General features: G+C 41.3%; 1 protein-coding gene across 1 annotated transcript in view; it reads left to right on the forward strand.

Annotated features, from left to right (window-relative positions):
* LOC124554918 (protein unc-79 homolog) overlaps positions 1–23,040 on the forward strand; it is an 859,177-nt gene that overhangs the window by 149,064 nt on the left and 687,073 nt on the right. Inside the window, exon 10 of the mRNA XM_047128608.1 lies at positions 14,033–14,174. Within this exon, the coding sequence (XP_046984564.1) occupies positions 14,033–14,174 (142 nt within the window). The remainder of the gene's footprint in view (positions 1–14,032; positions 14,175–23,040) is intronic.

Genomic DNA, 23,040 nt, shown 5'->3' on the forward strand with positions numbered 1-23,040 from the left:
TGGTTCCTCCCCAGTTAGAGTGTGCTCCCTGCCGTCGTTGGGTAAGCAGCTGCAGCAGCAAGTCATATACTCCTAGCTCACTCATTTGTTACATAGTTTAATTCTTAATTTCTTTGCGTGTTTTTGGTACTTGCATTGTTTAATTCATAAATTTCTGGCATATTATAGTATTTGAGAGTTTTAGCATTGCGTTTTAGTACCTGAATAGTGTAAAACCGCATAGTCTCCTTCCGCCGCCGAGCAGTGTGTCAGCAGTGCGCAAGTAGCAGAATTACTGCATTTAGTAGGCAATCTTATATTTTAATAACCGTTTAAATTTTGTGTTGATTTGTTTGCACTCTCTGTAGATTAGTTCAGACGTTCTTTGCACAACAGTTTTTAGCATGGATAATGACTACAACTGCTGTGTTCGGATGCAGGCTGAGTTGGCATCCCTTCGCTCCCAGCTTCAGGCAGTGTTGGCTTCGGTCACACAGCTTGAGGCTGTTGCCAATGGGCATCACTGTGGGGTTCCGGATGGGGGTTTGTCGGGGATGGCCAGCTCGTCCCATGCATCCCCCGATCGGACTACGACTCTGGTTGCCCAGGATACTGCCCACATTGAGGCTGATCCCTCACCTGTGGTAGAGTGGGAGGTCGTCTCAAGGTGTGGCAGGGGGTGAAAGACATTCTGGAGGGCTGAAAGGAAGGCCTCTCCAGTTTGTCTGACAAACCGGTTTTTGGTTCCTTTGAAAGGGCACGGCCGATTTCCTTCCCAATCCTTCCCTAACCCGAGCTTGCGCTCCGTCTCTAATGACCTCATTGTCGACGGGACGTTAAACACTAACAACCACCACCACCACAAACCGGATTCAGGCTCTGTCTCAGGCTGATACTGATCTTCGGCCTGACACGGCTGCTTGTCCTGTTCCAGAGGTTCCCCTCAGTCTGCAAGATCCGGGCGGTCGCAGAGGGTGGGCTTACTGGTAGTTGGGAGCTCCAACGTCAGGCGTGTAATGGGGCCCCTTAGGGATATGGCAGCAAGAGAGGGGAAGGAAACCAATGTGCACTCCATGTGCATACTGGGGGAGTCATTTCAGATGTGGAAAGGGTCCTTCCAGATGCCATGAAGGGTACAGGGTGCACCCATCTGCAGGTGGTCGCTCATGTCGGCACCAATGATGTGTGTCGCTATGGATCGGAGGAAATCCTCTCTGGCTTCCGGCGGCTGTCTGATTTGGTGAAGACTGCCAGTCTCGATAGCGGGATGAAAGCAGAGCTCACCATCTGCAGCATCGTCGATAGGACTGACTGTGGACCTTTGGTACAGAGCTGAGTGGAGGGTCTGAATCAGAGGCTGAGACGGTTCTGCGACCGTGTGGGCTGCAGATTCCTTGACTTGCGCCATAGGGTGGTGGGGTTTCAGGTTCCACTGGATAGGTCAGGAGTCCACTACACACAACAAGCGGCTACACGGGTAGCAGGGGTTGTGTGGCATGGGCTGGGCAGTTTTTTAGGTTAGATGGCCTTGGGCAAGTACAGAAAGGGCAACAGCCTCAACGGGTGCGGGGCAAAGTCAGGACATGCAGGGACCAAGCAGCAATCGGTATTGTAATTGTAAACTGTCAAAGCTGCGTTGGTAAAGTACCCGAACTTCAAGCGCTGATAGAAAGCACTGAAGCTGAAATCGTTATAGGTACAGAAAGCTGGCTGAAGCCAGAGATAAATTCTGCCGAAATTTTTACAAAGGTACAGACGGTGTTTAGAAAGGATAGATTGCATGCAACCGGTGGTGGAGTGTTCGTCGCTGTTAGTAGTAGTTTATCCTGTAGTGAAGTAGAAGTGGATAGTTCCTGTGAATTATTATGGGTGGAGGTTACACTCAACAACCGAGCTAGGTTAATAATTGGCTCCTTTTACCGACCTCCTGACTCAGCAGCATTAGTGGCAGAACAACTGAGAGAAAATTTGGAATACATTTCACATAAATTTTCTCAGCATGTTATAGTCTTAGGTGGAGATTTCAATTTACCAGATATAGACTGGGACACTCAGATGTTTAGGACGGGTGGTAGGGACAGAGCATTGAGTGACATTACACTGAGTGCACTATCCAAAAATTACCTCGAGCAATTAAACAGAGAACCGACTCATGGAGATAACATCTTGGACCTACTGATAACAAACAGACTCAAACTTTTTGACTCTGTATGTGCAGAACAGGAAATCAGTGATCATAAGGCCGTTGCAGCATCCCTGAATATGGAAGTTAATAGGAATATTAAAAAAGGGAGGAAGGTTTATCTGTTTAGCAAGAGTAATAGAAGGCAGATTTCAGACTACCTAACAGATCAAAATGAAAATTTCTGTTCCGACACTGACAATGTTGAGTGTTTATGGAAAAAGTTCAAGGCAATCGTAAAATGCATTTTAGACAGGTACATGCCGAGTAAAACTGTGAGGGACGGGAAAAACCCACCGTGGTACAACAACAAAATTAGGAAACTACTGTGAAAGCAAAGAGAGCTTCACTCCAAGTTTAAACACAGCCAAAACCTCTCAGACAAACAGAAGCTAAACGATCTCAAAGTTAGTGTAAGGAGGGCTATGTGTGAAGCATTCAGTGAATTCGAAAGTATAATTCTATGTACCGACTTGACAGAAAATCCTAGGAAGTTATGGTCTTATGTTAAATCAGTAAGTGGCTCGAAACAGCATATCCAGACCCTCCGGGATGATGATGGCATTGAAACAGAGGATGACACGCGTAAAGCTGAAATACTAAACACCTTTTTCCAAAGCTGTTTCACAGAGGAAGACCACACTGCAGTTCCTTCTCTAAATCCTCGCACAAACGAAAAAATGGCTGACATCAAAATAAGTGTCCAAGGAATAGAAAAGAACTGGAATCACTCAACAGAGGAAAGTCCACTGGACCTGATGGGATACCAATTCGATTCTACACAGAGTACACGAAAGAACTTGTCCCACTTCTAACAGCCGTGTACCGCAAGTCTCTGGAGGAATGGAAGGTTCCAAATGATTAGAAAAGAGCACAGGTAGTCCCAGTCTTCAAGAAGGGTCATCGAGCAGATGCGCAAAACTATAGACCTATATCTCTGACGTCGATCTGTTGTAAAATTATAGAACATGTTTTTTGCTTGAGTATCATGTCGTTTTTGGAAACCCAGAATCTACTATGTAGGAATCAACATGGATTCCGAAAACAGTGATCGTGAGAGACCCAACTCGCTTTATTTGTTCATGAGACCCAAAAAATATTAGATACAGGCTCCCAGGTAGATGCTATTTTTCTTTACTTCCGGAAGGCATTCGATACAGTTCCACACTGTTGCCTGATAAACAAAGTAAGAGCCTACGGAATATCAGACCAGCTGTGTGGCTGGATTGAAAAGTTTTTAGCAAACAGAACACAGCATGTTGTTATCAATGGAGAGACGTCTACAGACGTTAAAGTAACCTCTGGGGTGCCACAGGGGAGTGTTATGGGACCATTGCTTTTCACAAGATATATAAATGACCTAGTAGATAGTGTCGGAAGTTCCATGCAGCTTTTCACGGATGATGCTGTAGTATACAGAGAAGTTGCAGCATTAGAAAATTGTAGCGAAATTCAGGAAGATCTGCAGCGGATAGGCACTTGGTGCAGGGAGTGGCAACTGACCCTTAACGTAGACAAATGTAATGTATTGCGAATACATAGAAAGAAGTATCTCTTATTGTATGATTATATCATAGCGGAACAAACACTGGTAGCAGTTACTTCTGTAAAATATCTGGGAGCATGCGTGCGGAACGATTTGAAGTGGAATGATCATATAAAATTAATTGTTGGTAAGCCGGGTACCAGGTTGAGATTCATTGGGAGAGTCCTTAGAAAATGTAGTCCATCAACAAAGGAGGTGGCTTACAAAACACTCGTTCAACCTATACTTGAGTATTGCTCATCAGTGTGGGATCCATACCAGATCAGGTTGACGGAGGAGATAGAGAAGATCCAAAGAAGAGCGGCGCGTTTTGTCACAGGGTTCTTTGGTAACCGTGATAGCGTTACGGAGATGTTTAACAAACTCAAGTGGCAGACTCTGCAAGAGAGGCACTCTGCAGCGCAGTGTAGCTTGCCCGCCAGGTTTCGAGAGGGTGCGTTTCTGGATGAGGTATCGAATATATTGCTTCCCCCTACTTATACCTCCCGAGGAGATCACGAATGTAAAATTAGAGAGATTAGAGTGCGCACAGCGGCTTTCAGAGAGTTGTTCTTCCCGCGAACCATACGCAACTGGAACAGGAAAGGGAGGTAATGACAGTGGCACATAAAGTGCCCTCCGCCACACACCGTTGGGTGGCTTGTGGAGTATAAATGTAGATGTAGATGTAGATGTAGAGGACTCTACTGATTTTTCAAGACTATTTGTACTGTTAATTTCAACCTTCTGCATTCTTCCAGTTAAATATGAATTAAATTATTTGTGCACTGTCCCACTCATACCACAATACTTAAGCTTATCTAGAAGAATTTTATGATTCACACAATCAAAAGCCTTTGAGAGATCACAAAATATTCCAGTTGGTGATGTTTGGTTATTCAATGCATTTAATATTTGATCAGTGAAAGCATGTATAGAATTTCTGTTGAAAAGCCTTTCTGAAAATGAAATTGACATTTTTACAAATATGTGATGCTACTCTCAAATAATAATACCATCTATTTATATTATTATATATATATATTATTATATTTATTATATAATAATATCATCTATTTATATGTGCCTGCGATACCTTCTTGATGTAGAAATATTGTAATTATTCCTTCTTAGAATTAACATTTCTTCTGCAACAGAAATCTCTGTATTATATGATGCATGAAATTTGTTTGTATGAACTCTAAAAAATTATGATTATATTCCTACAAAATATATATATATATATATATATATATATATATATATATATATCTGCTTGTGTCTGTGTATGTGCGGATGGTTATGTGTGTGTGTGCGACACATAGTAAATCTTTCCCATCCCTAAATATTTGTAGATTTTTTATATATGTGTGGCGAACATTGACTACGAAAACAGTAACTTTGAGTTTTGATTTGCACAATTTTTGCCATATATTATTCAATGTCTTTGTTTTTGTGCTGGTTTATTATTATTATCATTTTTTTTTTTTGCATTTCTTGTGATTGTTCTGTAGTTATGTAGTTAAAGTTGTTCTACAGTGTATCTCACATTGATAATTCCTTCATCATACAACAGAGGGGTACAATTTATGACATTGGTGAGCCCTATACTAAAACAACTTCACCAAACTACTTGGTGCAGGCATTATACACCCACCAGATAACAATTGGTTTCCCCCATGCACTTTGTCCAGAGTAAAGGTGGTTCATTTTGTCTGTTCAGTTACTACATATTTCTGAATTCTCACACTATTATAGACAATTGTGTGATCCCACGTATTCAGGACTTCGCCCAACTCATCAACTGTACTTGAGTGTTCAGTGTTCTGTGAGCTTACCACCGAACACCCATGTTCAAGAGCAACATGAATTCTCACACTATTATAGACAATTGTGTGATCCCACGTATTCAGGACTTCGCCCAACTCATCAACTGTACTTGAGTGTTCAGTGTTCTGTGAGCTTACCACCGAACACCCATGTTCAAGAGCAACATCTTCATGACTACTGTAATTACTCCTTTTGGACTCTCTGAGTACTGTTTCATGACATACAACCTCAAAAATGCAGCCCAGACTTGGCAGCAGTTTATTGATTATTTGTTGTTTAACCTCCAGTTTGCATATGCCTGTTTGGATGATGTCCTGAGGAACGCAAACTGCAGCTAGCTCAAATCCAGGCCACACTAAATAATAATGATGTCAAAATCAACTACAAGAAGTCACAACTAACTCACTACAGTTTTGCTTTCCTAGGCTATACTGTGTCGACTGAGGACATCCAACCAACATCTGACCATGTTGAGTGCATCCATAACCTTCCTAGACCCACAAACTATCATGAATTGACAAAATTCCTGGGCATTACAAACTTGTACCATCATGACCTTCCTTATGTTACCTCCATCCAGGCATTGCTTGCTGATACCCTGATTGGAAAAAATACCTCAGGTGTGAGGGAAGCTCTGTGGACTGATGACATGATCCAAGCATTTAAAGCTCTCAAGTCTGCTCTCAGCCATGCTGTCATGCTGGCACCCCCAGTACTTGATGCCCCCATCTACATCATGGCTGATGTGAGAAATACATCAATAGGCTCAGTTTTGCAATAGCACATTGGTGATGCCATCAAGCCTCTCAGATGTTTCTTCAAAAAAGCTTTTGCCTGCCCAGTTCAAGTGGTCTACATTTGACTGCAAATTTCTCACAGTTTGTGAAGCAGACAGACACTTCTGTGACAATACTGATTGTGAGTTTACTAGCTTTACCAACCATTGGCTACTTACAGGTGCCATCCACAATCCTAGTAAAAGTGCTCCTCCTCAGCATCTGAGGTACGTGGAACCAATCAGCCAATATTCTACAGATGTATGCTATATATGCAGTTTTGACAATGTTGTTGCTGATTACCTGTCCAGTGTGAACATTACCACATCCCCTATTGAGATTGGCAAGTTGGGCTGCCTGCAAACAGATGACATCAGTCTTGCAGACATGCTACAGGACGCAAAATATGCAGACCAGTTGTACTTCTCCCCCTCCAACAAGTGGTATTCAGCTCTCTGCATGATCTTGCTCATCCAAGCATCAAGGCCACTATGAAACTGGTTTCTGAATGATTCATCTGGTCCAAAATTAAGAACAACTGTTGTGACTGGATGCAGGCCTGTATACCTTGCCCGAGAAGTAAATTGGATGTCATGCACAGCCCCCTCTACGACTATCCAGCATCTCCAAAGGACGCCTACATCATGTACACAATGATGTTGTCAGCCCCTGCCTTCCTGCAAGGACTTTCAATATATACTCTCATTCATCGACTGAGTAATAAGGTGGATCAAAGCCATACCTCTATCCAACATTATGGCTGAGTCATTTGACCATGCTTTTGGCAACTCCTAGATTTTTCACTTTGGTTGCCCTTCATCTATACCACTAGTCAGGGTCACCAATTCAAATATTCGCTATTCACCAAACTATGCAAGTTGTGCAGTGTTGACAAGTTCCACACTACTGTCTACCACGTGCAGAGCAACAGCCTCATGGAGTATTGGCACTGCATCAAAAGGTGACACTCATGTGCCATGGTGGTTTGTGGTGGTCAGTGACACCCCCATGGATCCTCCTAAGAATACATGCCACTCACAAAGAGAACCTACAAGCATCGCTTGTTGATACCCTCTATGGTGAACTGCTCTTCCTTCCTGCCAAGTTCATTGAACATTATAACCTCCCAAACAATGATGGGCTTCCCACTCTAGTTGATCAAGTATGTGAACACATTTTCCACATCCATATTCCTTTGCTGAAATTGCATTCAGTACCATGAGTGTTTTTCACAAAGGACTCCCCCTCCATTATGCTTCATGACAACCCTGTCTGTGCGTCTTTTCAGCCCCCATACTTAGGCCCTCACAAGGTTCTTGACCATGGACAGAACACATTGGACATACTACTAAATGACAGATGCCAGACAGTCTCAGTGAGTAGGGGCAAGCCAGCCTGGTTCTTAACACATGACCTACAGTCACCTGTTTCCTTACATTCACTGGCCATAGTCAACAACACACCTCCATGAGACACAACACTTGAAGTGTATGATGATTTTACCATTCAAAGTGTTGCTCTCCTCTCAACTCCTTCACACCATCCCAAAACATGTCTACTGTCAATATCGTGTTTACCTGGACGACATCTCCATCAAGCTTTGAGACAGCACTGTCTTCATTTCCGACCTTCTTCTGCGTATGCAAGGTGATGCCTCAACAATTCACATACAGCTATTGAACTCCTCCAAGCTCCCTCCAGACACTGAGCAGGACCTCATAGTAGCCAAAATCTTGGGTGATAGCATCCTGTCTATTGTCATCCCTCTCTGCCGTCCGCCCCAATAGCTGAATGGTTAGTGTGACGGACTGCCGTCCTAAGTGGCCCGGGTTCGATTCCCAGCTGGGTTGGGGATTTTCTCCACTCGGGGACTGGATCATCATTTCATCCCCATCTAGCATGCAGGTCACCCAATGTGGCATCGAATGTAATAAGACCTGAACCAAGGTGGCCGGACCTGCCCCATAAGGGGCTTCCCCGCCAATGATGCCAAACGCTTATTTCCATTTCCATCCCTCTCTGCCGACAGCTCATGGACATCCCTCTTGTTGATGAATCTCCTAAATCCCATGTGGGATGGCACATTTGACCACCTACATAGCTTCAAGATTTTACTGAGGACAGCATCTCCAATCCAGTTCCTCCCCCTTTGCTTCAGACCACTTGTGGTGGAGGAGGGAGGGGGGGGGGGGGGAGGCTCTGTGGCGACTACAGGCTGCAGTAACAGCAACTTAGATTTTTGACTTGCACACTCTTTGATCTACTTTCTTTGACATCTTTGTCTTTGCACAGGTTTCCTGATGTTTTTTACTTCTTGTGCTTGTCATGCAGTTGCGTGATTAAAGTTATTCTACAGCATATTTTGTGGTGGTGATTTATACTCCTTGATCATGCAACAAAGTAGCAGAATTTACCACATGTAGTTTAGTATTTTGTCATAGCAGAAAAACGTCTGCAGCAATAAATAATAATTGTGAATTGTATATCTAAAATAAAATGAAAGTATCTCTCATTGCCCTTTTATCTAAATTATCAAAATATCTGTATTGTAGAAGCACAAACCTCTTACTATCACTATAAGGGACAATATAAAGAGTAAAATTAGACTTCATTCTTGCAGTACATAAATTAATTTGAATTACAACATTTTAGCTTAAGTGTGTGATGAATGTTATGAATATCCAGAGTATCACAGAAAAGCCCTGTAACCAACAGCACCATCAAAATAGTCATATAATTATGAAATATTGAAAGTCTCGTCAGGTTTACTGCCAGATCCTAAAATCAACTTGACTCAATATTTTGGTGATCCAACTGGTTGCCATCTTCATGGAGAATGCTGCTTCTGCTGATGAGTCCCACTTAGAACTGACGCCAGGCTGCAAATTGACGTCCTAACTAGGCCACCGTTCAGTACACGGTGCATGCGCCACCCATCACAGTTGCTACCTTCCAAGACTGAAAAGTGGTGCCACCCATAGTAGAACACTGGCAGCAATGATATATTGCACTCAGGGCCACACCCAAGAGCATTCAATTTTGATGTGAGATAGTACAGGATTTCACGTTCTGCTAAGAGGAAACCCATTGTCTCTGTTGATTAAATTATCTGCCAACCTAATGTCAATCGTCTCTTTATAGACACTGTTCTAAAAACCAGAAATGTTGGCAACTACTATGGTTTCATCAAATTTCATACTGTGTCCCTCATTTAAGCAGTGTTCTGCTACTGCCAATTTTTTTCTGGCTGTTGTAGCCTCGTATGACAGCGACGTTCCACACACCTATCATCAACTGTGCGAATCGAACGGCCAATGTAATCTTTCCCACATTGACACAGAATTTTGTATACACTGGGTCTCCTAAGCCCCAAATCATCTTTCACAGAGCCAAGTTGTGCCCTAATCTTAGAAGGTGGACAGAACACACTCTTAATGTTAAATTTCCTCAAAATTTGTCCAATCTTAAACGATAGGCCTCGAGCATAAGGAAGAAAGGCCACTGATCTATGTTCCTCTTCATGCACCTCTAGAGGTGGTCCAAACTCCATATCCCAATGAATCTGCTTCTGGGAGTACCCATTTTCCTTAGAAACAGCCATCAAATGTGCAATTTCTAGGGTTAAGCTGTCCGCGTCAGAAATGACATATGCTCATCCACCACACCAATGCATTGGCATCCTTAGAACTTTGGTATGCAGAGCATATGCCATTTCTGCCACTGACAGGATTTCAACTGCTCCATTTCACTCACTATTCCCAATAGTCCAGATATTTTCTATAAGGTTAAGAGTGGATAGTTTAGCACACCTGTCATGGTGCAGTCATGTGCCTCAGTGTTTGTCAAACCATGAATGCACGTAAGCAGCCCTCTGAATATTGCTGTTGTCATAGTGAGGGGAGTATTCACACCACATTCATGAAGATATAGAAGAAAGGACAGCACTTGCTCACCAAAAATGTTGCAATACGAATCCTGAATCCTGTTCATGATAATCTGAATGTGTGGGCCCAAGTCATGGTACAAAAAGCACCGCAAAAAATTACAGAATTACTTCAGCCTGAACTACAATCTCCACATACAGTTGGTTAAATGCCTCAATGGGCCATTGGTGCACTTTATCTTCTTCTTTTTTATAGTTTTATCCATATTTTCACATTATTGGTATGTTAATGTATGAACTTGGCAATGTTAGCGAAAGAAGGTGGCAAGATACCCCTTTTCCAATGCTCCAAAGTGCCCATGGTGCTCTTTTAAGGAGATGACATCCCAAAGTCCTTGTTAGCAAACTCACCATTATGATTAGTGAATTAGAACTCTCCAACCAAACAGCAGCAGGAGCACTACCACCAACTTGAAAGACGGCAACAATAAACCAGCTGTTACCATGACTGAAGCTTTCATTATTAACAAAATTAAAATTGCATCTCACAATTACACATGGTCTGTCGAGAATAGAAGTATTGGTAACTCCTTTCAGTTTGTTTTTTGTGACACCCACTCCAGTGCCACTCTTTGTTTCTTTGTTAGTAACACTCTTGACAACAGTAGCATGATGACATGCACATCAGCAGCATCCATGGTGTGACATGGCTCAGTGAAGTTGCGTATGCAGCAGCCCAGTCCAATCCGGCTTCACATCACATATCACCCTCTCCAGTCAGCAAAGCTAGATTAGATTAGATTAGCACTTGTTTGATAGATCATGAATACGACACTTCGTAATGATGTGGAACATGTCAGGTTAATAAAAGGTGTCTATACAAGATATTACATTAGAAAAAATATTACATGACACTCATTTTTTTTTTTTTTTTTTTTTTTTGGGAGGGGGGGTTAGGAAATTACCCACATACTATATAAAAAAATTCATCTAATGAGTAGAAGGAGTTGCCATTAAGAAATTCTTTTAATTTCCTTTTAAATGCTATATGGCTATCTGTCAGACTTTTGATGCTATTAGGTAAGTGACCAAAGACTTTTGTGGCAGCATAATTTACCCTCTTCTGAGCTAAAGTTAGATTTAACCTTGAGCAGTGAAGATCATCCTTTCTCCTAGTGTTGTAGCGATGTACACTGCTATTACTTTTGAATTCATTTGGATTGTTAATAACAAATTTCATAAGTGAATATATATATTGTGAGGCTACAGTGAAGATTTCTAGCTCTTTAAATAAGTGTCTCCAGGATGATCTTGGATGAGCTTCAGCAATTATTCTGATTACACACTTTTGTGCAATGAACACTCTTTTACTCAATGATGAGTTACCCCAGAATATGATGCCATACGAAAGCATAGAATGAAAATAGGCGCGGTAAGCTAATTTACTCAGATGTATATCGCCAAAATTTGCAATGACCCTAATAGCATAAGTAGCTGAACTCAGTCATTTCAGCAGATCCTCAGTGTGTTTTTTCCAGTTCAACCCCTCATCAATGCATACCCCTAGAAATTTTGAATATTCTACCTTAGCTACCGATTTCTGATCAAAGTCTATATTTATTAATGGGGTCATTCCATTTACTGTGTTGAACTGTATGTACTTGTTTTGTCAAAGTTTAATGAGAGCCCATTTGCAGAGAACCACTTAATGATTTTCTGAAAAACATCATTTACAATTTCATCAGTTAATTCTTGCCTGTCGGGTGTGATAGCTATACTTGTATCATCGGCAAAAAGTACCAGCTTTGCATCTTCGTGAATATAGAATGGCAAGTCATTAATATATATTAAGAACAGCAGAGGACCCAAGACCGAACCTTGAGGCCCCCCATTCTTGATTGTTCCCCTGTTCGAGAAATCACCAGTTTTTTTGCATATTATGCGAACTGTTTATTTCAACTTTCTGCACTCTTCCAGTTAGGTATGATTTAAACCATTTGAGCACTGTCCCATTCATACCACAGTAATTGAGCTTATCTAGAAGTATTCCATGATTTACACAATCAAAAAACTTTGATAGATCACAAAAAATCTCAACAGGTGACTTCCAGTTAATATTTCATTAGTGAAAGTATATATAGCATTTTCCGTTGAAAAACCCTTCTGGAAACCAAACTGACATTTTGTTAAAACTTTATTTTTACAAAGATGTGAAGCTACTATACAATACATTACTTTTTCAAGAATTTTGGATAAGGTAGTCAGAAGAGAGATTGGGCGGTAGTTGTTGACATCAGACATATCCCCTTTTTTATGCAGTGGTTTAACAATGGCATACTTCAGTCTATCTGGGAAAATACCCTGCTTCAGAGAGCTATTACATATGTGGCTAAGAATCCCACTTATTTCTTGGGAACAAGCTTTTATTATCCTGCTGGAAATGCCATCAATTCCATGTGAGCTTTTATTCTTCAGAGAGTTTATTATCTTCCTAATTTCAGAAGGAGAGGTGGGAGGAATTTCAATTGTATCAAATGGTGTGGGTAAAAGGCCTCTTCCATTAACTGCCTTGCTTCTTCTAATGAACATTTAGATCCTATTTTCTCTACAACATTTAAAAAATGATTATTCAAAATTTTTTTGACTTCTGGCCAGTTGTTTATCAAGTTTCCATTCGCTTTGATGGTGATGCCATCATCCTGTACTCTTGGTTGTCCTGTCTCCCTTGTAATAATATTCCAAATTGTTTTGATTTTGTTATCAGAGGTATTAATCTCAGACATGATGCACATATTTCTGGACTTTTTTATAACCTTTCTTATTGTAGCACAGTAGTTTTTATAATATTTGGCTGTTTCTGGGTCATTACTCTTTCTTATTGTTAGATACAGTTCCCTTTTGTAGTTACTCTGCTGAGGAGGGCAAGGCCCTGTGTAGGCAACCTGCAAAGAACCATGTTATGTCATTGCAGCTCCGTGTTGCGCTATATGCAGTTGAGCCAGTGACCTTATAATACAATGTGACAATTCCAGTGAAACCATTAGCACAAATGAATTTCAGTGTACAAAACCAAAATAAATGTTAAATAGTAACTTTTTTTAAAATAAAGGCTTCTCCTGAAAATTTATATCACTGAAACTGAAAAACATTTTTGGGTACATAATACAAACTAGATACCTTTTTGGAATGCTCATTAATTTGTTCATTTAGTAGATCTATCATGTGAATTAACCAAATGCATCAGCGATTTGTTAGCCTTATGAGAAGAACAGAACATGTACTGCAATTTTTCACTATATGATCAGTCTTATGGTATTGGTGTAAATAGAGAAGATACTTGTAACAAATGTTGATCAACATTAGATTGAAATGAAAAAGAAATGTCTCATGAAATTCAGTGAAACGGAATGAAAAGAGGTGAATATTTCAGAAGCAAGCTGTCAAAAATGGACAGGCCTACAGCACATGCAACATTTATAGAATTATCAACTCACTACTGATTGGCACACACAAAACAACACATTGTAAAATATTCAGAGTCCATTGATATGTTGATAAAGCAGTTAACTGCATATTGTATAATCCACAGTGTTTAAAATTATTTTATTCCAATGCTAGAACCAAAATAGACCTGTTGGCTGAGCACAGAACATTATTTCTGTAGGTATGTTTATAACCTAAATGAACTACGCCAGTGATTAAATGTTACGCTGTAAAAGAGGGAAAGCAGGAGAATTCAACACTTCAGTTTATTGGACAAGGCTATTCTATTGAACTGTATTTGTTATAGCTGATGTAAAAATATTCCAACACACATGTAAGTAATATCTCTCTTTCCTGTGCCTATATGATTTCAGATCAAATTGAAAGCACATTGGAACGCCTCAAAGTGGACTTTGTTTGTGACTGGTTGTCCCAGCTTCGTACAAGTCACTTCAAAATTTTTGTGTCCTGTCTGTTACCACATCCAGCAGATTATGCAAGAGTTGGTGGTCACTGGTATGTGTAGCAGAAATGGATTATCTGTCATGAATGTCAGAACATTTGTTGTTAAATATCTTATGAAATTACCCTTAATAGCATACTGACATATTATGCTTATGTAGCTACATTTCATGTTCCTGAAAAATATTCTGCCTTGCATTAATTTTCCACAGCATTATTTTAAGTCTCATACATTGGTTTAACTCATTTCTGCTTAAGTATAAGAAATAGAAGTTACATTCTTTAAAATGCTAAGTTTTTGCTCATATTATAGGTAATGTAAATTAAATTTATATTTCATTGTGTGGAAAATAGTGTTGTGTGGTTTGAACTAAATGGCCCACTCCAGGTTCACACAAGTAGGGCTAAATATTTTCAGCTGGACAACTTGTCTGTTGCAACGTTAATTTTAGTGATGAGCCACTATATAGCATTTTGATAAAAACACAGAATAAAAACACAGAATATCAACACTTTCATATAACTTAAATGATTAAAGCAGCAAACAACAGAAAAATTCTCAGAGGGCATGAATGTTATGTTCCATATTTGGTGTTTGCAGTAACATCTTGTGTCAATGATAGTCATTACTACAGTCCAATTACAGCGATGAGCCACCTAATATCATGTAGGGCCCCCATAAGCACACAGAAGTGCAGCAATACAATGTGGCATGGACTCAACTAATGTTTGAAATAGTGCTGGAGGGAACTGACACCATGAATCCTGCAGGGGGTAGAGATCTCTTCTGAACAACACACTGCAAGGCATCCCAGATATGCTCAATAACATTCATTTCTGGGGAGTTTGGTGGCAAGCAGAAGTGTTTAAGCTCGGAAGAGCATTCCTCAAGCAATTCTGGAAGTGTAGGGTGCCGCATTGTCCTTATGAAATTTCGGAAGTCTGTCAGAACACACAATGGACATGAATGGATGGAGATGATCAGACAGGATGCTTACGTATGTGTCATCTGTCAGAGTCGTATCTAGACATGTCAGGGGGTCCCACATAACTCCAACTGCACATGCACCACATCATTACAGAGCCTCCACCAGCTTGAACAGTCCATGCTGACATGCAGGGTCCATGGATTCACAAGGTTGTCTCCATACCCGTACACATTTATCTGCTCAATACAACTTGAAACAAGACTCTTCCAACCAGGCAACATGTTCCCTGTTATCAACAGTCCAATGTTGGTCAAGGGTGTATGAGTGGACCTTCTCCAAAAGCCCATACTGATGATGGTTCATTGAATGGTTTACATGCTGACACTTGTTGATGGCACAGAATTGAAATCTACCGTGATTTGTGGAAACATTGTACAGCTGTCACATTGAACGATTCTCTTTAGTCTCTTTGGTCCCATTCTTGCAGGATCTTTTTCTGGCTGCAGGGATATTGGAGATTTGATGTTTTACCAGATTCTTGATATTCACGGTACACTCATGAAATAGTCATATGGGAAAATCCCTACTTCATCGCTACCTTGGAGATGCTGCGCCCCTCACTCAAATGCTGACTATAACACCATGTTCAAACTCACTTAAATCATGATAACCTGCCATTGTAGGAGCAGTAACCAATCTAACAACTGTGCCAGACACTTGTTGTCTTATATAGGCATTGCTGAGTGCAGAGTGGTACTGCCTGTTTACATACGTCTGTATTTGAATATCCATGCCTATACCAGTTTCTTTGATGCTTCCCTGTAATATTACTTGACAGCTGAATCTTGACATGTTGGAGCTGGTTTCTTTCAGTTAGCATATTAAACATCATGCTTGATCTACTTGCCATTGCCAAACTGCCACAAAAATTGGTCAGTTCACTTCCAATTGCTTGTCCAGCATGATGTGTTTGGATCCCAAATCATGGTTCTGGAACTTTTATTTTGGATTTCATCACATGTGATAACCACATCAACAACAATGCTCATACACAATGATGCTAATGAAATAAACATATTTCATACACAGCACTAACTAAACACTACTGGATACTTCTGCAGAAGATATGATTCAGAGTCACATATAAAATTATCACAATCACAGAGATCAGCTTACATTAGATAAGGTTGGACTGGCGTTGCATGAGGCTGAATTTTTGAAGACTACAATTCATCATCGCAACTACATCACCACAACCATAAATATAAATACTGAACCCAGTGTGATGGTGTAGCAGAATGGTTAGCATACAAACTTGTCTTGTAGAAGATTGTAGGTTCAAAGGTCGTCAAACACAATTTTTTTTTTTTTTTTTAATTTGTAAATCTTGTCAAAAGAGTTTGATTGTTATTTTTATTTAGTTACTTAGTTTAAATGTATTTTTTTATTTCTAAATCACTGAGGTCACGGCTCACACAGAGTGCATCACAGAGTGCAGAATGCCCCAGAGAGCTACAACACTAAGAAGAATGGCTTCTCGGCTTTTGGCAAGATCAATGTGTAGTTTTTTGGTAAGGATAAGGAAAAGGGAAATATTTTATTTAATTTCTGTAATAATGGGTGAGATCACCCACAATTTTAATTCCTTTTATTTTTTTTCCTATCATTCTTTTCTCATTTGAAATCTGCCTGTGTTACCTACAATCTGCAACCAAGTACCAACAAATATTGCTCATTGGTTAGTAACATGACAGCTCATGTAGTCATGGTCAACATAGTTTCAGGTAACCAACGATTTACAGTTTGCTTTTACCCCTGCAACTGAATTTTTTCTGTCTTGAATTTGGTCATAGAAGTTAGCTTTAATCACCATGATTTTAGTTCTACCACAGATTGTTGACTGTCATTCTCTCAAATACATTCCACATCATGATGTCCTGGTTAGCTTAGGGCATGAGTTTAAATTCAGGGCTGCAAAACGCATTGTCTGCATCAGTTTAGTTATTAGTCACTTAAAATCAGCTGTCGGCAGAGTATCTCGCATTTCCAACATACCTTGCTGCAGCCACTTCCAACATTGATCTGTGTTACACATCAACAGCATTTGTGAAGTGATCCACCATGTTTGTGTGTCATGTATAACTGAGCAGTAGCCAGCAGCCAATGAGGCCATACTGTAGCAACAAGTATCAGACATCAAATATCAAGAAATTTTAATCAGACTCTTGCTGCCATAACAGTAGGTACACCACACTGCTGTACCAGTTCAGAGTGAAATTCAAACACCTACCAAACACTCCACTGCAGTGCCAGTATGGTTGGGTCCATTTGACCACAACAGATTATGGCATGAGCTACAGTCACTTTTTGCTCCATCATATCCTACACATACCCAACTCAAGACAAGTCCAGAGATTGTGCTGTCCAGGGAAGTTGCTGCACATCTTGCAGAGCCTGTTAAATTTCATGGGCAGTGTGGGAGTGAGCATTGTCTTATTGGAACAACACATCACATACCTGTTGCAAGAATGGTAAAAGAACAGGTCTAACAACATCCTGCACATACTGAGCACTGGTCAGAATCACCTACAGAAGCACTATAGGTGAACAAGAGCTGTAGTTTATTGCACTCTACACCTTTACCTTATAAATAAATAAAAAACTTTTTTTTATTTTAAATTCAGTGCATTAGTATTTGTAAAATGACTCTTAGTGTTCATTAAAAAACGACGTTCATTCCACTTGGGACCTGTGGAATGGTACATTAGCTTATTTGTTTTAGTTGCAAATATTTGTCATGTATTGTTTTTCTGACATGTTCCACATCCTGGAGGACCTCCTCACTACGAATCAATTGGAATGAAAGTAAATCTAATCTAATCTAATCTAATCCATAAGGCCTGAGTTGGTGCCATTGTGTCTTGGCTGCATTCACTCTATGAGACAGCACTCACCAAGTCTATGCTGTACAGGCAAACGACAATCAATTCCATGTTGCCAGAATCTGTTTTCATGATGGAAGACCATGTGGCACCATTCCATCTTCCAAGTGTTCCTCTGATGGTACCAGTTGAGCCACGCATGTTGATGCTGTGGCATGAGTCGAAGATCAGCTAGAAGTGTTGTGTGCCCATAGTCTCACTGCTAATAATTGGTTCACAAGAGTTCATGTTGACACATCTGGGTTTACAAGCCCTCTTATCTGTGATATGACAGCTGTATGATCTGGCACTGTTGCCCTTACAGTACAATGATCCCTGTGGGCGTCTGTGCAGTGTAGACAGAACCTTGCCTACAGGTGTAATAATCTAACATGATCTCTGACATCAGCATCGTTGCACAACTGGCATAGCTTGTCCAACTTGGTGACAATTCTCCAAAATGACCATCCTGCCACTCAGAAGGCTGCTATTTGATCCCTTTCAAACTTACTCAGTCAGCTGTAGGAATCACAGGCGTATCTCCATGGCTTGGTTACCTGCTTGCTTCACATGTTTGCACCACAGTCAGCCTTCTGCTTGTGACCATTCTCTATTACAAGGTAGATACAGATTGTGCCCAGGTAGCTATGCCATTATGCTATCTGTTGATGGATGATACTGAAAACATTATCTGTACAATTACTATCCTCCAGGTGGCATCAAAATCAACATACATTTTCAGGTATACAATTTTTTTTCTGGCAGTGTATCTTCTTAAAAATTTCTTCCTCAAATTAAACCCATTGTTAGATACTAGTAGACTTCTTTTCACCAGGAATGCCATCTTTCTACTAGTCCGCTTTTTATGTCCCCCTTGTTTCACCATCAAGTGTCCCATGTGTAATACAGTGTCTTAAAACTGAGGAATTTTACAACCAGTATCAGTGTTTGATTAAATTGAACAGATTGCTTAACTCATTCTTGTGAGGTGTTATTTAATTTGTTTGTACTGCTATGAAGTATAGCTAACAAGTAAAATTTGAGATTTTAGACTTTCCATTCTTGCTGTTCCTCTTGTATGGTATCCAGATCATTTGAAACTACTAGATCTGGTATCCCAGCCTGGCATGTTTGAAGACCCACTGGGCAGTATGGACATCAATGATTGCCACTCTGCAGCATTGAAGTAATTGGTGTAAGTGCTGCCATAAGCCACGTCTGTCTGGTTGGCCTGTGAGGGCTCATGGCTGGCCTTTAAGGCTAGCAGTGCAGCCTCTCCATCTGTTAGTTGTAATTTCTCTTCATTGCCATATAGAGCTTGCTAAACATTGTTGTCTTTGTTCTAAATTTACTGCAACCTAGTATTCAATCTTAATTTCCCATTTGGACTTGTTATTCCGCTGTGCTATCTCCACTGTCTGTTGATCCCTCGTGCTGCCAACCTGTTATTTGTTGGTGACTCACTGGCAATGCTCTTGGCCAATCAGCCAGCCACCATTGGTTCTGAAGTTTTCCTCAGACTTGTCCAATTCCAGTCACTATAACTGGTGACAAGGTAAAAGTTTATCAGTGTTCCATGGATGCCAAGCTTATGCAACTTGTGGAACAGCAGCAGTAGCAGCAGCTTCTCCTGCAGTACGAACTCCTACATTGGGTGCCAATTAGACCACAACATATCAGATCTATTTTGGAAACTGTGTTTGTACAAGTGAAATCACAAATACATCACTCACAAGCAGCATGACTGACCAGCAGCAGTTTCAGCAATGGCAGTTCCAACAACAATTTCAACTTTTGTTGAATTGCTTATAGGTTCAGGGTTCCCAACCCATGTAGTCTGGCGTCACTTCCCATGTGGACACATTTTCAGAAGCTGAAACAACACTTCACTGCTTTTCGGGTTTACAATGACACTTTCCAATATTGCTCTTACTATCTTGGGCTTCCCCAGAGATGTGTTTCTTGCTAAAGAAGTTCGCTACACTCTTGAATCTGGTTGCATTCAGGTTCAAGAAGATGTGTTCACTGCTGCCCAGTTATTATTCTTGATTACATGTAGTCCCATCACACCTCCAGTTCCATTACTACCACAATAAACCTGATCAGTCATACTGCATGTGAATGTTGTATTTGCGATTTCACTTGTCCAAAAAACATGATTTCCAAAACTTCATATGCAGATTCACTGATCTAAGATGTGGTCTAATTGGCACCCAGTGTAGAAGTTTGTACTGCAGCTCAAACTGGTCACTCATTTCTTAGACAATGTTTTGAAAATCACACACTCTTTTGAGATCACACAGACAGAAAATGAACACCTTGTGGCTCAGCCTTTTTCCCACCATCAGCATCATGAGTCATTGACTTTGGATGTCTCCATGGCCTCTGAACAGCTTGTTACACCCTGTTGACATAAGCAGCAGGGTCTCCTGACATGTCCTGACTGCTTCATGGCATACCTGCATGTGGACTGGCCAGATTTATGGACACACTGTGGGAAAGATAGGCCTCTTCACACTGTTCATTTTCATTGTCAATTGTCATTATAGTTGGATGCCTCTGCCACATGCATAATGGGATTGTGCGTGAACTTCAGGCACTTGTTTCTCAGGGTGATCCTTCCACCTCTAAGTTGTTTATCACCCTCATTACTGCAAACCAGGCTGTCTGCATCCAGGTGGACACAAGGGCTACAGTTTCTTTGATGAACCTCCACATGTATGCTTGTCTTGGTTCTCCTGACTTGGTCCTGCCCCCCTGTATGTTGGTTACCGTTTGCGACAATTCGATTCCCCTTCAGGGTCAGTTCTCTGTCAATGTTACACAGAAACAGGTTTTCCAGTTGATAACTCTGTTTGCTGTTGATAGCCACTCTGCCGGTAAAATATTTGGTCTGATACCTTGTCACTGTTTGGATTCTCCATCACTGACAACATTCAACTTGTCCCTTCTAGGGGCTCATCGATTTCTGTGCCACCTTCATGCCTCTGTCTGAACTCAGCCTAGGGTGCACCATGGATTTCCAGGCCCACATCTCCTTACATCATGACACTGTGCCCCATTTCTGCCATGCATGACCTCTTCCTCTCTATTTACAGGTGGCCGTTAAGCAAGAACTTGATCATCTCCATAATGCTGTAGTAACTGAACCTGTCAAAACTAGTGCTTGGGCCACACTCATGGTGGTAGTCAAGAAACGCAATGGCTCTCCCCATCTGTGCAGGGATTTTAAATCAACTATCATTGCCCAGGTACAAGTGGAAACCTCCCCCATCACAGGTCCAGAGGCCCTCCTCATGAAGTTTGTTGGAGTATTTCTGTAAGATAGACAAAGTTGAAGCATATTTGCAGATCCCCCTGGATGAAGAATGCAATGCATTATGGTCATCAATACTCTCTTTGGCTTATAGAATGTAGGTCATTCCCATTTGGTATCACTTCCACTCCAGCAATTTTCCAAAGATATCTGGAGTATTTAACTATGTCTATTTCTGCTTGTACTATTTAGAAAACATAACTGTCAAGGGCACTATGCATCAGGACCACCTGCACAACCTTTGTACCCTCTGATGATACAGGACTCAAGTGTCACTTACACAAATGCCAGGTTCTTCAGGGGCAAGTGGGACACCTTGGTCAGTTGCTCAACAGAGATGGGAGTCAGCCCACTGGGGATGACACTTCTGTCATTGATTGTCTACCCTGCCACCAAAAATCCACAGGAGCTGCAGGCTTTTTTGGGAGAGGTAAATTATTATTCTAAGTTCCTGCTACAGGCAGCCCACATTTTGCATCTGCTCAAACATTTACATAAGAAGGATGTCCAGTATAGGTGGACAGCTGTTTGTGAGAATGCTTTCACACAGCTGAAGCACCTGTTGTGCTTAGCACCCTGCCTTATGCTATTTACACCATCATGTCCGCTGGTTTTGACCATGGATGTTTCTCCATATGGTACTGGTGCAATACTGGCACATAGGAATGATGATGGTATGGAGCAGCTATCTGCCTGTCTGTCAAAGAAGCTGACACCTGCTCAAAAGAACAACTCACAGATTGGGAAAGAGGCTTTGGTGATCGTCTTTGCCATTAAGAAGCTCCACTTTTTTCCTTTTTGTCGCCAAGTTTACCCTCATTATAGATCACATGCCACTTAGTGGCTCTCCTTGGGCCCCACTCTTGGCTTCTGGAGCAGGTTCCACAATGCCTCCAGCATTGTGTACTCTTCATCAGCTCATACATTTATACCATCAAATACAAGCCCACAGCACAACACACAAATGCAGATGCCCTTTCTTATCTGCCCTCATGACTTTACCTGTCATTTGACCTACAGATGTTTCCACATCAGTGAGGAATAATGGCGCACCTTGGATGTGTTTCCAATTATGGCTAATCTCATCACTGTACACATTCTCCACAACCCCATCTTGCGGCATGTGATGCACTATCTGCTCCATGGGTGGCCCACTTCTTTTTCAAAGTCTGCCAATCTCACGCTCCAGGTCTGGGCTCACCTCTCTCACCATATGTCTGTCATCTCCAATGTTCTCCTACTAGATGCAGAGGCAGATAAACACTGTGCCCCCACATTCTGCACCTCCTCCATCATGGGCACTGGGATATGTCATGGATGAAGGCAGTTGTGAGACACCATACCTACTGGCTGGGACTGAAAGAGACATGGAGGCCATGGTCTACACCTCTTCTGCTTGTGACTGGCATCAGGCAGCTCCACCCCAGTCTTTCTCCTCCTGACCCACCCTCCATCACCACTGGGATTGCATTCACCTGGGTTTTGTGGACCCCTTCCTGGATCTGTGTGGTTCATTGTAATGGATGCATATTTTAACTACCCATACATGGTCAGCATGGTGCTCACCACAACTGACACCACTCTCACTGCTAGCATCCAGATTCTTGCCACCAACGGGCTTCCTTGCACCATCAGGTTGAATAATGGGCACCAATTCACAGTGGCAGCATCCAAATGGTTCTGCACTTGCAATGGCAGCAAGCACCTGTTTAGTGCACCATTTAACCCCTTCTCCTATAGTGAAATGGAGCATA

The sequence above is a fragment of the Schistocerca americana genome, chromosome X (assembly GCF_021461395.2).
Source record: "Schistocerca americana isolate TAMUIC-IGC-003095 chromosome X, iqSchAmer2.1, whole genome shotgun sequence".
Classification (NCBI taxonomy): Eukaryota; Metazoa; Arthropoda; class Insecta; order Orthoptera; family Acrididae; genus Schistocerca; species Schistocerca americana.